We start from the raw sequence: 16,927 nt of genomic DNA, 5'->3' as shown, positions 1-16,927 counted from the left end.
CCCAGGTGCTGATGTCTCCCTGAAATAAAAAAAAATTGAAGAACTTGAAATCAGTGCGCTATGAAATGAGTCTGGTTGCTGGAAACAAAGCAAGTGCCACAGGTAATATAATATTCCCAGTAGATGCTTTCAGCTATAGGTAAATTTCTCCCTATTCATGAACAATTGCAGCACAGGCTTTCTGCTTTTTCTTACATTCAAATACAGGTGTTTTAGACTGGGTGGTACTGTGTTTGCATGACATGCCTAGAAGTTTCTCAAAGACCTCTAAGATTGTCCTACAATTTACTCTGATTAGCACAGTGTAATCAATGCTCCATTCAGCGTAATAACCTCCTTACAGCGGTGTTCTAAATGTATAGAGAATTTAGACCTTGTTCCCCCCCCCTCTTTTTTTTAACATAAGCAGCTGAATATCATAGACTTATCTAGTCACTATGCAAAGAGATACATGTCTGGCTTTTCCTAGTCACACACACCAATTTGATATAGAAGAGGGTCGTTGAGACTACTGTGAGAAAGCCATGAAAGCAACAGGGTGCCATTCAACACAATTAATTGTGAGTAAGGTCACTGCTTCCAAGAGCTTTAATGATGTGACTTTAGGCATCTGTGATGTCCCTGTTAAAATCATAGTTAATAGATCTGTAGCCTGTATTGGAGGGGAGGAAAAAGCACACACTCAAGCTAATCATAACAATATCAGAAATACACTAATGTCCACACTGATTGTTGGTGATTTCAAAATGGTTTTCAAATTCTTCAAAGTGTAGTGTGAATAAGGGATTGTGTTAAATTGATTTTAGGACCCGGTAGAGCCTTTACCTTGGAGGAACCCTTGAAATGATTTTCAGGTTTCAAAGAACTCATGAATAAAAATTATATCTGCAACTAAAAAAAGTTTTCCCCCCCAATTATGGTCTCTTGCAAAACCCTTAGCAATCTTCTGCAGAATCCTAGAGTTCCAGGGAATCTTGATTCAGAAACCCTGTTCTAGAGTATAGAGTGAGAACTGAAAGAGAGGAGAGGAAAAAGAAATCTCACTATGTGAGTAAAACCTTGCTTCTTTCATGTTGGATAGATTTCATTTATTCAAGTGTAATACTGCAGAGGGAATGGAAAGCTGAGTGGCCCACAATGTGCTTTTGGTTTTGAAACAATGCTTTGGATATTGGGAACACTTCACTATCCCTGTAGTCTACTGCCCACAAATTATCAAAGGACTACACTTTTGTGAGAGCTCAATTCCCTTGTAGAATTAGCAACATGCAGGTTCTCCAAGGGCACTGGCATTATGATCAACATCTGTCATCCCTGCCTTCAAATAAACTCAAAGTTAAGAAGTATTACTAGTGACAAATGCAAGCTCTACATACACCTTTTGTGTTCTATATAATTTTTCTTCTACTGACTCACAAAAGGTTATGTGATGGGTTTCTGCTGTCATATCAGTCACATGATATATTCTTCACTCAAGGTGTAGAGGTGGTGGTGTTAACTGCCATCAAATCAACCCCAACCTATGGCAAACACATGAAGGAGAGACCTCCACATTACCTGTCATCAACAGCCCTGCTCAGGTCCTGCAGACTTAGCACTGTGACTTACTTGACTGTCTGTCCACCTGTAATGTCTTCCTATCAGCTTTCTTAACTGTCCAGCTTTTACAACTATACAGTACAAAGAAATTGGAAATACAATGGTATGGACAATCCTGACTTGGGTATTCAATGGTATATCTTTATACTTGAAGAGCTTGTCTAGTTCCATCATAGCTGCCCCTCCAAGTACTCTTCTCTCAATGAATGTCTTCGGGCGGTAATGGGCTGGATGAGGAAAAACAGATTGAAGCTGAATCCGAACAAGGCGGAGGTGCTCACGGTAGCGGCCCCGAAACCAAGAATTGGGTTGCAACCACCAGTCCTGGACGGGGTCACACTCTCCTCTAGTGACTGCGTTCGCAGTCTGGGGGTGCTCCTTGACTCGTCGCTCCTGATGATAGATCAGGTGAATGCGACGGTCAGGAGCGCCTGTTATCAGCTTCGGCTGATACGCCAGCTGCGCCCTTTTCTGGAAGTAAGGGATCTCGAGACAGTTGTGCACGCGCTGGTAACCTCACGCCTTGACTTCTGTAATGCGCTCTACATGGGGCTACCCTTGTGCCTGGTTCGGAAACTACAGCTGGTTCAAAACATGGCAGCCAGGCTTGTGTCAGGAACATCCAGAAGGGACCATATCACTCCGGTTTTGAGGTCCCTCCACTGGCTGCCTATTGGTTTCCGGGCCCAGTACAAGGTGTTGGTTATTACCTTTAAAGCCCTAAATGGCTTAGGTCCAAGCTATCTCAGAGACCGCCTCTTCCCATACAATCCTCCCCGCACTCTCCGGTCCTCTGGGAGGAACTTGTTGCAGCCTCAAAAATCGAGGCTTGCAGCGACCTCCCGGAGGGCTTTCTCTGTTGTCGCCCCCAGGCTCTGGAACGACCTACCGGACAAGATCCGTCAATTAACATCTTTGGACAGCTTCAAAAAGGCTGTCAAGACGGATCTCTTCAGGCAGGCCTTCCCAGACTGAAATATCCCGGCCTCAGGATCTCAGGATTTCCCCCCTCCTTAGTAATGTCTCCAAAACCCCCTTTTCTTTAGAACTGAAGTTGCAGTGGTTTATTGGTTGGTATTATTTTGTTTAATTTATTGTTATTTTAACTAGTTATTGTGGTTTTAAATTAGATATGTTGTTTAATAACTTTTTAAGGGGGGAGGGCAATATATTGTTTTTATGCTGTATGTTATTTTAATGTTGTAAACCGCCCGGATTGTTTCGCCACAGGGCGGTATATAAATAAAAATTTATTATTATTATTATTATTATTATTATTATTATTATATAGACTTCTGATTTCTTGACCGCAGTTTCCATTTTGATTAATGAATGAGCCAAAGTATACGAAATCACTGACTATCTTGTCTTCCTTGTCTAGTTTCAAGATATGTAAATCATCTGGCCTTTTTCTGGACAGGACAATGACAGTGGTGGCTTTTTGGTGCTTTCCTTCAAAGGAGCAACAAGAGAGAAGAGGAGGGGTGGGTGCTTCTTTTAGGTTTTCCCAGGATGGACAATGTTTGGCTTTCACGACTCTACTCAGAGGATTCCAGCAATGAGGAGTCAATCAGGCTTTGAATAAACACATTATTTATACATTTGTTCCTGAAAATAAGTGTGCGCGCACACACACATATATGTGTGTGATAAATGTAGAGGGATAAGCATACAAATAATGTACATTCTCAAACTGAGATATGTAGTTCTTGGAAATCAGTAAGCACAGGATAAATAATAAATGTTATTCTTGATTTCACACAGATGCTGGCAGCCAGAATTTGACTAACTGTGACACCTGTGGAAGACATTTCACACAGGATGCATTGGTAAAATAATATATGTTGAAAGTATTTAAGTTACATAAAATGTTAAGATAATTACTCAAATAGGCTTTAAAAGGAACAATCCTATGTGTATCTATTCAAAAGTAAGTCTCACTGAGTTTTATGGAATTGCACCAAAGTAAATGGGTAAATGGGATCATAGCCATAGGTACCAATAGAGTGAAAGTTCCTGGTGGCAATCTTAGGGCTATACTTACAGTAATTTAAAACAAAAGCTTTTGTTGAGGGCCATTTTTCAATAGCTGCTACTAAACTATTTGGGACACATGAATGTGTAAAGTAAACACAATCCTTAGGAAAGAATTTAATTCCCCTTGTTAATCTGACCATGAAGGCTGCAACCCCAAACACTTTGAAGGGAGAAAGCCCAAATCAAAACTATGGAGAATACCTCTGAGTAACTGCAGCATTTTCAACTATGGACTATGCAAACCAGTTAGTCTCTTATGGGAACTGTAATCAGCCCTTCTCATTCGTGGCTTTGGCTTTTAGGGATTTGATCATTTATCATGTTGATTAATACATTTTCTCTAGGAATCCCTAGGTCCTCCAGCACAACTCTGACAGATGTTCACAATTGAGAGGCACTGGAGAACCTAGATGTTCCTAGAGCAAGCAGTTCTCTAGGCATTTGTAGGTCCTTCAGCATGATTCTGCAATCAACTTCTGGCAGATGACCCCAGAGTTTCACTGGAGGATCCGGAGATTACTAGTGAGGTGTTCCCTCAGGTAAAAAGAACAGTGTTTTTTTATTTGTAGTTTTTCCACATTCACAGGGTTCCTGGGCCTATAACCACAGCAAATGTGGTAGACTAAGGCCTCGAGCAGATGGGGAAAAAGGAGCGGCCAGAGGCCACTCGCACCCCAATTGCTGCAGAACTATGGCGACTAGATGCATGAATTAGGGAATTCATTTTACTACAATGAAGAAACAAAAATAGTAAAAAGTAATACCGTATTTTCTGGCGTATAAGATGACCCCCAACTTTTTATATAAAAATATTGAGTTTAGGATATACTCACCGTATAAGGCTACCCCTCTTCCTGAGAAGCCGGCAGCCGGCCATGCACGCGCTCGCCGGCTTCAAGAGACCTCCAGAGGCCCCTTAGAAGCTGGCACGGGGCTGCCGACTTCCCAGGCCTCCGGAGGCCTGAGAAGCCAGCAACCCCGAGAGCGCGCTCGCCAGCTTCAAGGGGCCTCCGGAGGCCCCTTAGAAGCTAGCGCAGGGCTGCCGGCTTCCCAGGCCTCCGGAGGCCCAAGAAGCTGGCGGCCAAGCGCGTGTGGCCGGCTCAACCCGGCCTATAAGACGACCCCTGACTTTTGACCCAATTTTAGAGGGTCAAAAAGTCATCTTATACGCCGGAAAATACGGTACTTATATCAAGCATCATATTAGAGTAGCCACAGCTCATATGGAGAAAAATTATTTGAACAATTACAGAAAAGATAAGCAGATTTGGCAGGATGCACAAGTATGTTTCATTTCTATGACAGAATTCAAACAGGATCTAACACAGGGGTAGGCAACCTGCGGCCCGTGGGCCGGATGCGGCCCGGCAAGGCCTTGGGACCGGCCCCAGCCCGGTCCTGCCACCGATTGCCGCCGGGGCCTTTGGCATCTCGCGCGAGGGGCATGGTGGGGCAATTGTCTATAGAAGCCTCAGAAACATGCATTTATCTTAACATTTTTTTAAAAAGCAGCTAATTTTTTTGCGTGTCCTCCATTTTTTATTTAAAAAGTGTCCTCCATTTGAAAATTTTGTCCTACATTTGTCCCAGTTTATTTATTTCATTTTTTAAAAAATTATTTAATTATTTATTTTTTGGCTTCGCCCCCCCCCAGTTGTCTGAGGGACAGCAACCCGGCCCCCAGCTCAAAAGGGGATCTAACATGTGACTTCTGGAATCACAGAGTCCTTTGGTAGCTCTCAAAATAGAGCTCATGCCAACTAGAGTAATTATTCTTCCTGTCTGATTTTCCAGAGTCCTGAGTTTAGAACTTATAATACACATGTCCCTCTATATTCGCTAGGGCTAGGGACACAAGACCCCCATGAATATGGAAACACCACAAATAACATAAACAGCATGTTTTTACCTGAGAGGACACTTCCCTAGGAACCTACAGGTCCTCCAGTGCAACTCTGGTCAACATCCAACAGGCACTGACCATAGAACTGCACTGGAGGAGCTACAAAGGCTTTGCCACCATTGGGAACAACAGGATCTTGCGGCCACCTGAAGTCCCTCTCATCATGACAGGGGGCTACCTCCTCCTCCAACTCCTCCTCTTCCCGTCGTTGTGGCTGCCTCTTTTTCCTCCTCCTCTTCTTCTCCCTGGGCTGTCACCATGGCAGTTTTTCCTTCCTTCTCTCCCCTTCTTCCTTCCTCCTCCTCTTTGCCCCCGGCCACTGCCTTGGCCATTTTCTCCTCCTATTCCCCTGAAAATGACCACCACTGCAGCTGTTTTTCCTTCCTTCTTCCCTTCTTCCTTCCTCCTCTTCCTCTGCCATCCTCCCCCCATGGGCTCACCATCTGCCGATGCTTAAATCTGTGGATGTTAAGTCCATGGATATGGCAGACCCACTGTCCTGAGTTTATAAAAGTGGGAAGATATGGTGTTGCTTTTGTCTGGCCAGGAGGGAGAGGAAAAGGAGAAGAGAAGGTGGATCCTTTGCAGCCATGGCTACTAACATCAGATTGAAAGTGGAAACATTCTGGACATGTGGGGGAGGCTATGTGTTCCAAGGTTGCAAAGAGTTATGGATAATGCTCTTGCTGGGAGAGGACTCTTTACCATTCATGTTTGGGGGGACTGACATATTTCTGTTTTTTTTCACTTTCATGGGGGTCCTTGGCCCCTAACCCCTATGAATGTGGTGACTGTATAATGCCAGTGTGGTACAGAGGTCTGAATGTTGGACTAGGGCTCTGGGAGACCAGAATTCAAATTCCCACACAGCCATGGGAACCCACTGGGTGAACTAGGCCAAGTCACACTCTCTCAGCAGCAGATGAAGGCAAAAGCAACCTCCCTCTGCTCAAGAAATCTTGCCAAGAAAGCTGTGATAGGTTTGGCTTGAGTCACCATAAATCAGAAATAACCTGAAGGCACATAACAACTAAAATGCCATCTTGGAAAACAGTGCCATATCACTTTTCTCAATTAGGCAAGACATGGGCCAATATGCAAGAAAGTCTTCAACAAAAAGCGCAAACCATTCAATTCCTTTAAACAGCGACTTCAGGGAACTGACATTCCAACTGTAAAGAAACTACCCACAAAGGTATGGTATTTTTTGTGAGTCCATTCAGATATTTTAGCAAGTAAGTTCTTACACATATCCAATTCTTCCAATATTACAAAAACAAGGTCTGTTGCACTAGATTTGGCAAAAGAGGTTGTATACTTCATACAGATAAAGACTGTGCTAAGGAAAGCTTCCTTAGCACAACACAAAAGTTAATTCTTTGGGATTCTGCTTCACTTTTACTTGCCTGAAATTATGTACAGTAGGCCCTTGGTATCTGCTGGGGTTTGGTTCCAGGACACCCCATGGATACCAAAATCCATGGATGCTCAAGTCCCATTAAATAAAGTGGCATAGTAAAATGATGTCCCTTTTATAAAATGACAAAATCAAGGTTTACTTATTGGAATTTGTATATTTTAAAAATATTTTCAAACCATGGATGGTTGAATTCGTGGATAAAAAAATCCGTGGATATGGAGGGCTCATCGTGTGTTTCTTCTCCTCTGTCCTCTGAGATCTCTGCATTCACTTACAAATTGTGCTGTTAAACCAATAAGCTTTCTGGCCCATTCCCTTTTGGCCAATATTAACAAATGGTTAAAACTGATGTTTCCTGGCTGAAAAACATGTTTGCCTTAAGTAACAGATTAATATTATGACCATTCTTATCTATCTTAAGTGAAAGAATTTATCTCCTCGCCCTTTCCCATCCAGAGTCACAACATAACATTTCTTCCAAGTCTCCCACTCACTTGGACCCATCAAACCATCTTCATCTTCCAGACCCCAATCCAGCATCCAAGCAATTTTCTTTCCTAGCCACCAACCTGTTTGCCGGTGACCCCATCACCTCCACACTACAGCACCTGACACAAGTAAACTTAGATATGTTATTCCCTAGGTTTATCACCATCATTAATGCTTATATTTTTATCACTGTTAATGTATTTAATAGCTCTTTAAAATTATTTTAAAATGATTTAGGATTATGCCTTTAACTAATATGTCCTCGGACTGATAAAGTAATGGATTTGTTGTAGTCAACTATTTTCATTTCAGCGCCAGCCAGAAAAAAAATCTAATTGGAGGCAACAGCATGAAAATTTCATTGCAGCAATCCAAGCAGCTAAACTTGCCACTATAGCCATGAAAGAAGGCCGCCCCCTGCCTCCTCCTCCACCTCCAGCCATTAATCCAGGTGATTTTCTTTTTATTGAAATTATGCATTTTGGTTTAAAAACAGTGACTTGTCCTGACCTAAAGAGGGTGGGTGGATAGTGCTAGATTTCCACTTGGAATAATATTCTGACTCAACCATGGTTTGTGAATGGACTTACACAAAGGTTTGAAAACTACTCAGTCTTACTCTTCCATCTGCATAATGGGAATTATAGTAATTTGGGATGCTAGTATTGTTGTGAAGGTAAACAAGGGGGAAAATTCTATTCTGAGCAAGATCCTGTTTAAATCAACAACAGAGTTACTTCCACTCAGCTTTCATTGCTATCCTGTTGTACAATCCCAGTTTGATGGAACTAGGATGCACTGTCCTGGCCAATGAGTCACTGGGGACAGGGAACAAGACACCATCCAGCTGGAGATGTGCAATCCAAAAAAGAAACAGCAACCACCCTCTCAGACCACCAGGGAGTTCCCCCTGATTAGGCAGATAGATGGGCTCTAGTGCCTTCAAGGTTTGGTAGTTTAATGGATTATGCCAGATTATGTTGCCATCTAAATTCCAGCCTGAAAATATTAACAGCCACCAATATGCAAAGGGAGACGTTATAACCTGAGTCCATGAAAGCTCATGCTACCAGCTTCTTTCAGTTAGTCCCAAAGGTGCTACACCATCCCTTTGCATACTGATTTTCCAGACTAACATCGCTATGTCTTTGCTATCATCAGCTTTCTGTGAGTCTTGACAATCTAAATATTCACATACTATATATTATAAAATATATTCACAAACAAGGTTTGCTTGATAATATACCTCTTATTTTGCATGAAGGAAAGTGTGCATTTTAAAGAATGAACCACCTTTCTTTTTAAGGTGTTTTTGGTATATAGCCTAAAAAACCAGGGGGGGGGGAACACTTGGTTAACCTTACTGTACTACCCTTTTCAAAGCCAGTCCAGTAATACAAAAATTATTCTCCAACAACCGTGGTATATTTTATCATCTCATATCTTAAGCAGCCTAATTCAAAGTTTTCAATTTTCATTACAAAATTTCTGGCCTTTAGACAGATCAACTTCTGACCATTAAAAAATGAAATTAAATTTATTGGTACTACTACAATCTCTATCTAGTGCTATCCTATCCACAGAAAATAGGTTTCTCCTTTTTACAACCAGCTGTTTTAAGGCTGGGATATGCCTTGAAGGGAAGTTTCAAGAGACACTGGAGATGTTATCACTTGCCCCTTTTACCATTTCTTTTTCTCTAACCGAGCATATACTTGGAGTGGAAATTCAAACAAAGTTAATTATTTTCAGACAGCTATATATCAAACAAAGGAAAGTGATAAGTTTAAGGACTAACAGGTGGGATTTAAAAAATAAACCACCTCAAACCATAACCATATTCTGTAGACTAGAATGTGTACATACACACTGTGAACAGTCATAACTTTTGGTTTAAATAAATGTGTAAGAGAGGCTAGAAAGTGGGACCTACAAACAATTTGCAGAAGAAAACCACAACTCCCTCTACTTCCAACCAACTTACCCAATGATCAGGGATGGCAGGAGGTCAACATCACCTGCAAACCTGAGCCTGAGAGAGGCTATTTTTGCGTCCAAAGGCAAACTGCTGCGGTAGGCACTATAAAGCTCAGATGTCCCCTTTAAACTTTTCTTTCTATTTAGCTCCCAAACTGCTTTCTCAAATCTGAGGTAATTAACACAACTAGCAAGTAACTTTTAAAAGAAGCACCCTGGATCCTAGCACTTCCATACTTAAAACAGCATAGAGTATGATCAAGATACCATGAACTGAAATTACTAACTGTACTTGGCAAAGCAACTAAAATTGAATATACCTATTAGGTAACATTGTACTTTGTTCAATTATGTGTTCTGTATGAGCTGTTAGTTTGCAGTTCTGAAACAGGAATGATGATCATGTGGCCCTTTAAATCTTATTTGGTTGCAACATCCAGCAACTACTGCTGCTTAAGGCCAATATAACTTACATTCTATAAAATCCACCCTTGTTCTAAAATTTAAATATTTAACTCTGACAGGAACAATATCTGCTGTGTATTTCGTCCCTAAAATTAACACAGCAATGAGTGTTGACATCATACCTCAAGCAGATGTGTTATTTTCAAGCAGTACTGATATTGGTTTAAATTCAATTGACAGACTCACTGTGTCAGTGGGAACTTAGAAGTTTACATTTATAAGCTCCACTGAGTCAATGGGTCTACTCTTGTTGAAACTAACAACTGGATTTAAGCCATTATCCCTCACATATCATCAGGGCTTGATTTAATAACCACTGTTCCTGTATCATATTCAGATTATATCCAGTGCCCTTACTGCATGAGAAGATTTAATGAGGCTGCAGCAGAAAGGCATATAAATTTCTGCAAAGAACAAGCTGCCAGGCGTGCCTTTGCTCCAGGCCAGAAAGCAACCAAGATGCCCCCAGTAAGTATTTTATCAATGAACACTATATAATATTACTACAAAAAGGCTGTTTGACAGAGTAACGTAACAATGGCATTCTGACTAAAGTACATTTCTTAATGTTTTTTCTTTCCTACTCCTATGTATAGCTATTCAAAAAGGATGTAAATGCCGGTTCTGGCCAATTAATATATGTTAACAGCAGAATAGTTCCTTTTCTTGTAATATTTGCAACTTATTTGCTCCCTCAAATGAACTGTTTTAGAAATAAGCTCAATCTATTGCATAAAAGGTTGAACTCTCACTAGAAGTCAACATTACTAAACTGAGGCTGTTGTACTTTGGATGCATGATGAGATGACATGATATAGTGTATTGGAAAAGGAGATAACGCCTAGCAATGTAACAAGCAGTAGATAAATAGGAAGATTCAATCAAGGAAGCTACAGCCCTAAGATTGGAAGACCTGAGAGTACACTGTTGATGACCAGGGCTCTAGGAAGTCTCTCATTCATCAGGTCACCATAAATAAAACCTGACGTTTTGGCAAATAACAATATGCAAGTCCATGTTCTTGACAACAAGTGTGAACAATGTTGGACACAGAGCAGGGTCTGAAATCCCCTAGCCATGGAGTTCACTGGACATCACAGGGTGCTCAAGCTGCTGCTTAGGCCCAAAACAGATGGGCCAAATAGAGGGGCTTCTGGCTGCTTCAGGGGCATGGAGTTTAGATGGCACACACTGCCAGAGTGGCTGGAAGCTGCTCCGAGGCTGCCAGCAAAAGGACCAGATTTAATCTGCTCCTGCGGGTGACCCATTTGGGACTATGACGGTGGCGTGCTTCGGGAGCAGGCCATCTGTGGCTAGAGATCAGTCCTTCTGGGCCATCTGCTTTGGCCCTTAGGTCTACCAACCCATACAGTTAATATTAGGATCAAATGGAATACGCTCACAAGTCCTGAATTCCTTTGATAAAGGCATGATCAATCAATTGCATTACAGTACAAACCTATGCTAAAAAGCAGTATTATTTCTTTAGGGCAAACAAGCTACTCCCAAAAAAGAACCAACTTTAACAAGTGCTGTGGGAACACTTCTTCAGAACAAGTTACAAGAAGGCAATAATCCAACTCAACAGGTAACAGGTAAGGAGAAATATGGGTTCATGTAAACTTAGGGACATAGAAGAAACTGGCTAAAATTCTGTTGGTGAATTACACTGATATAACTACACTGGTATAGGTGGTGGCTAGCGGATATTGCAGCCATGAAGAAAGGAAGGCATTAAAGAAATAGTTTACTTGGCGGCAGCAGATTCTTTCCATGCCACCACTGTGCAGTTTGAAACAGCTCAACAATATCTGTAATACATGAACATAATTTTGACCATTAAGATCATTTGAACGGCAGTTTCTAAAATTGCATAGCATTAATTTTTTTGAAGTACAGTGTGCCTGCACCTTACACAGGTGCGCTATATGTGGCTTTAACCTTACGTGGAATGTTACACCGCCGGAAGTATAATGGCATGCACACTGCACATGGGAATGTTTCCCTATTAAAACAAATGGGGTTTGAGCATGCACATTTTTCTTCATGCGCAGGGGGGTCTGGAATGGATCTCCCATGCATGGGGAGGGCCCACTGTATTTCACATGCATTGTGTGGTTGTAATTCTTGGAACAATGCAAGAGATACTAGTTGTTGTTGCATCATATTAAATTTGCAGGAGCACCATCATTTCTGTTCTTGGTAAGTTGATAATTATTTAAACCTGACTCATTACAACTACTGAAAAAGAGCAACATCAGAGTGCAGCATGTTGCTTCCTGATTAATTAGATTATTAGAATCTGATTTGAATTATATTGTTAACTGTTATGTAATATTTTATTTGAGTTATTTATGTAAACTGTAATAGGCATAATAAAAATCCTAAAAATAGCAGTAGGTAATTTCTTGGTTTACCTGAAATTAATAAAGACCTTCTCTTGCCCTTGACTTTTATTTTTAAATGGGGCCACGAAGCTGAACTACAGGCAGAAATTGTTGAACCGTATTTTCAAATTACCTTGAATTTAAAGACACTTTAGCCAGTGCTGAAGCCTGTCACTCATATCAACAGAATCTAGATCAAGCCTATAATGTATGTCTGCAGAGATCCTCAAAGAATTATTCTTATTCTTAAGGATATGCTGTTGAAACTCCTGGTGGACCAGCACTCAAGAAAGCACCTGCTGTTCCCTCTGGAAAAGAGTCTGGGTAAGGAATATTTAACTGAGTAGATATATGAGCAACTCTGGGCTGAAATGATTACCAAGGAATAACAAGCATTATTCACTAAGAACCAACATATCTTAAACATTCTGCTCATCTAAAGTTATCTTGCTAGAATATTGGGCTTGTACTTGGAGAGACAACATTATTATGCTTCTTACCAGCCATGAAACTCATCTCTGTAGGACTTTAATGCATTCAGTTTTGCACATCCAAACTCTAAGTGGCACAAATGTTTTCTGATGCCCAATACTGTAGTCTCAGTTTGTGAGGCTATATTATTATTATTAAAATAATAATAATAATAATAATTATTATTATTATTATTATTATTATTATTATTATTATTATTACCCTACTCTTCAGCCAAAAGGCTATCAGAGGGCTTACAACTTGTTAATTAGACATTTCCCTGCCCTCAGGCTTACAATCTAAAGAGACAAGACACAAAAGGGGAAGGGAGTGGCATTATTCACATTGTTTTTAATGAATGTAATTTCAAGGACAAATTTTACATCCACATTAACAGACTAAGAAAATGGAATACCAGAATTGTTTATACCAAGCACAAGCCTAACCCACTTACCAAGATCTACAGTAAGTGCCACTGAATTCAAGGACATACTTCCTGGCATATATACTTTAGTTGCAAACACACCTCTACATTACTTCAGAGCCTGCCTAAACTAGTATTTTACTCTTAGAGTTCCAGGACAGAGCAGAAGATGAGGAGACCATGTCCCCAGGCCTTTGAAAAGCAGTATTTACTTTTTACAATACTGTACTGGAATTAGAGGAAACCAGCAAGCAGTCAACATCCAATCTGTCACAAGAAGCACTGAACTGTGGTAATAAAACAAGCAAAATCATACTCTGGCAAACTGGCTGGGTTTTTTCCCCAACCAATAAACATCATGCTAAACCTAGTTTTCTTTTTGTTCATGGTGAAATCTTTCCCCCCGGGGGGCCCGGGGGGGGGGGGGGCTGGACTGGGTGGCCTTCGTAGTCTCTTTCAATTCTTATTCTTTTACAAAGTTTTTAGCTATTTTTTGCTTAAAGCTTTGCGTAACTACAAAAAAAAATCCTTTTGTTCTGCCACTTTGTTAAAATAAAAAAGAATTCAGTAGGATTCTAGGACTAGAAATACATGCATAGAAGCAGATACTACAACCTGCTTTTCAAACTCCCAGTCTTTTAAATACATTTTAATAACAAACACATTTAAGTAAAACCACTGATACTTTTCACTGTGTGCCTACAGATGTGCAACTAGGTGCACCAAACACCCAGATAACTATTGTAACATTATTATTATTATTAAGCTTTATTTATATAGCGCTGTAAATTTACACAGCACTGTACATAAAATCATTTAATTAGACGGTTCCCTGCCTTCATGCTTACAATCTAAGAAGACACGACACAAAAGGAGAAGGGAATGGTTGAGGGGAAGGGGATCAGGTCCAGCATTCTTCTCTCCCTCTGAGGCCTGGACCAAGGCAGATGGACAGACTGAGGTCTCTGTATCTTAAGGATAGGCCTGATGGCATTGGCCCACCCTCTCACCCCCATGGAGGCCAAGATGGAGTCAGATGCCTTGTGGGGAGGGTTCAGTTCCTTTAGTGAGGCCGGATGGGAAGGCCTACCTTTCTCTCCCTCTCAGCCCTCTCATACCCTGAGCCAGGTTGAACATGTTGTTGTCATCATTCTTGGTGGAAATACAGCTGGCCCTCCATGTTTGTGGCTTTGACTTTTGCAGCTTTGATTAATATGTTCTCTCTAGGAATCTCTAGGTCCTACACTGCTATTCTGCAGGAGGCTGACCACAGAATTGTGCCGGAGAACCTAGATGTTCCCATAGAAAACACTCCTCTAGGCATTTGTAGCTCCTCCAGCATGATTCTGTGATCAAATTCTGGCAGACGTTGACCACAAAGCTGCTCTGGAGGACCTGGAGATGCCTAGAGCGGTGTTACGTAAAAAGAACAGGGTTTTTATTATTTGTGATTTTTCCACACTCACGGGGTCCTTCATCCCTAACCCCAGCTTGTGGAGGGACCACTGTAAAATAAGGTAACGGTTGTCAAGTCGTGTCTGGCCATAGGGGAAAGTGCTCATCTGTGTTACTAAGCCGAAGAGCTAGTGTTGTCGGAGGATTACTCTGGTAGACATGTGGCCAGCATGATTGCTCAGAACACCGTTTACCTTCCCACTGGAGTGGTACCTGTATATCTACACTCATCCCTCCATATTTGCAGCTTTGATCATTCACGGATTTGATTAATGTTCCATCTAGGAATATCTAGGTCCTCCAGTGCAACTCCATGGTCACCTTTAACTAAATGTCAAGCTGAAAGGCTTAGGGATTCCTAGAGAGAACACTCCACTAGGCATTTATAGCTCCTCTGGTGCAGTTCTATGGTCAGTGTCTGTCAGATGTTGGCCAGAGTTGCACTGGAGGACCTAGAGATTCCTAGAGAGGTGTCCTCTCAGATAAAAACATGGTGGTCTTGTTATTTCTGGGTTTTTCCATATTCATGGGAGGGAGGATCTTGTGCCTCTAACCCTAGTGAATATGGAGGGACAGGTGTACTTGCTTATGCATGCTTCTGAACTGCTAGATTGGCAGAAGCTGGGACTAGCGACGGGAACTCAGCCCATCATGCAACACCCAGGCTTCAAACTGCCAACCTGCTAATCTTCCAATCAACAGAGTTGAAGCCCTTAACCACTTGATTCACCTTACCACGTCCTCTATTTGAATTAACTATCCATCCAAATGGGTTAGAGGGAAAAAAGAAAAAGAAAACACCTGGGATGGGCGTTTTATTAAGTGGGCTGAAATGCCTCCAAAGGGCTACAAAAGAGAAGCTGCGAGTCCTTGAAACCAAAGCCAATTCTGTGTCCAAAGGGAAGCCATCCTCTGGGTCTCCTTGGGCCTGAGGGACAGAGGCAGGTGCTCAGGATTCGCCTTGGAGTGGAGGTCTGGCGGCAATGGGAGCTCATGTTTGCCAGGATGGGCTTGGGAGCTGCCTCTCCTCAGCCAGGCACAGAGGGTGAGGGTGTCCCCAAAGTGGGTCCTTCCCGCTGCTTCAATCTCTCTCCCTCTCTCTTCCTTTATTTCTATCCTGCCTTTCTCCCAATTTGGGGCCCAAGGCGAATTACAACATCCAGACAAACAGGTGAGAGGAAAAAAGGAAGCACCTGGGAGGGGCGTTTTATTAAGTGGGCTGAAATGCCCCCAAACGCTACAAAGGAAGAAGCTGAGTGTCCTTGAAGCCAAAGCAAATTGAGTGTCCGAAGGGAAGCCACCCTCTGGGTCTCCCTGGGCCTGAGGGGCTGCTCAGGATCCATTTCGGGGCGGAGGCTTCAGGGAGGTCCATAAGGCGAAAGGAGTCTACTTTCTCCACGGAGCACTTCAGCCAGGCGCGGGGGGTGAGGGGGGATCCGATGTGGGTCCTTGGCTCCCCTTCTCTCTCTCTCCGCCTCCCTCCCTTCCAGGTCCCCGGCGTCTCAGGCCTCGTCGGGCTTGTCTGCGGGGGGCCCGCAGGGCTGGAGCATCTTCTCCATGAGGTTGAAGCGGACGCGGGCCTTGCTCTCGTCCTCGGCGATGGCGAAGTAGTTGAGGAGGTCGAAGTGGCCCATGTAGGAGCAGTAGGAGTCGCGGTGCTGGTTGACCAGCCACTCCCACTTGGTCGTATCCGCGTGCCCCGTCCCGATGTACTTCGACTGCAGGTGCTCCAGCTGGCTGTGGATCGTGTACCGGTCCGTCATGGCGGAGGAGGAGAGGAGCAGCCTTCACAGCAACCTTCCCGCCAAGCAGCGTCCCACAAAATGGAGGATAGGCCTACCAGCCGCGTAAACGCACTTCCTTTTCCGGTTTAACTGACCAATCGCTAGCCTCTCCTCCAACGGCCCCCTTTTCCGTTTCCTTCTTCCTCATTGGCCCAACGCGGCGGAGGGAGGCGGGACTTAACGCCAGGACTCAGCCAATGCTGTTTCCCGACTTGGCTTCCCTCCCCCATTCCGACCAATCAGGAAGACGCTTTCATTTCGCGTTTGCGTTTCATTATATATGCGACGAAGGGAGGGGAAGGAGACGTGAGCTCGCGCGGTGGACGCTGGGTGTTGTAGTTTTCGAGAGGCCCCCATTGAGGGACCGTTAGAACAAGGAACGTCGACGCCAGAATTCTTTATTTATTTTTTGAATGTTTACTGCTTTTTTGTTTTGTTTTGTGGAGCAGGAAGCAAGCAGCAGCTTCGAGACACACATTTATCGTGGCTGTTTAAATTGAGAAATAACCCGGTTTG

At 42.7% G+C, this 16,927-nt stretch overlaps 1 protein-coding gene across 1 annotated transcript; it reads right to left on the bottom strand.

The window, feature by feature from the left end:
- Positions 1-15,425: 15,425 nt before the first annotated feature.
- On the bottom strand, positions 15,426-16,480 carry SF3B5 (splicing factor 3b subunit 5). The gene has a single exon (XM_042447062.1). The coding sequence runs from the start codon at positions 16,388-16,390 to the stop codon at positions 16,130-16,132; it is 261 nt and encodes an 86-aa protein (XP_042302996.1). The 5' UTR covers positions 16,391-16,480; the 3' UTR covers positions 15,426-16,129.
- Positions 16,481-16,927: the final 447 nt, after the last annotated feature.

Source organism: Sceloporus undulatus, chromosome 1 (assembly GCF_019175285.1).
Source record: "Sceloporus undulatus isolate JIND9_A2432 ecotype Alabama chromosome 1, SceUnd_v1.1, whole genome shotgun sequence".
Lineage (NCBI taxonomy): Eukaryota > Metazoa > Chordata > Lepidosauria > Squamata > Phrynosomatidae > Sceloporus > Sceloporus undulatus.
Note: the sequence above shows the minus strand (reverse complement) of the source record. Positions and strands in the feature narration are given on the sequence as shown.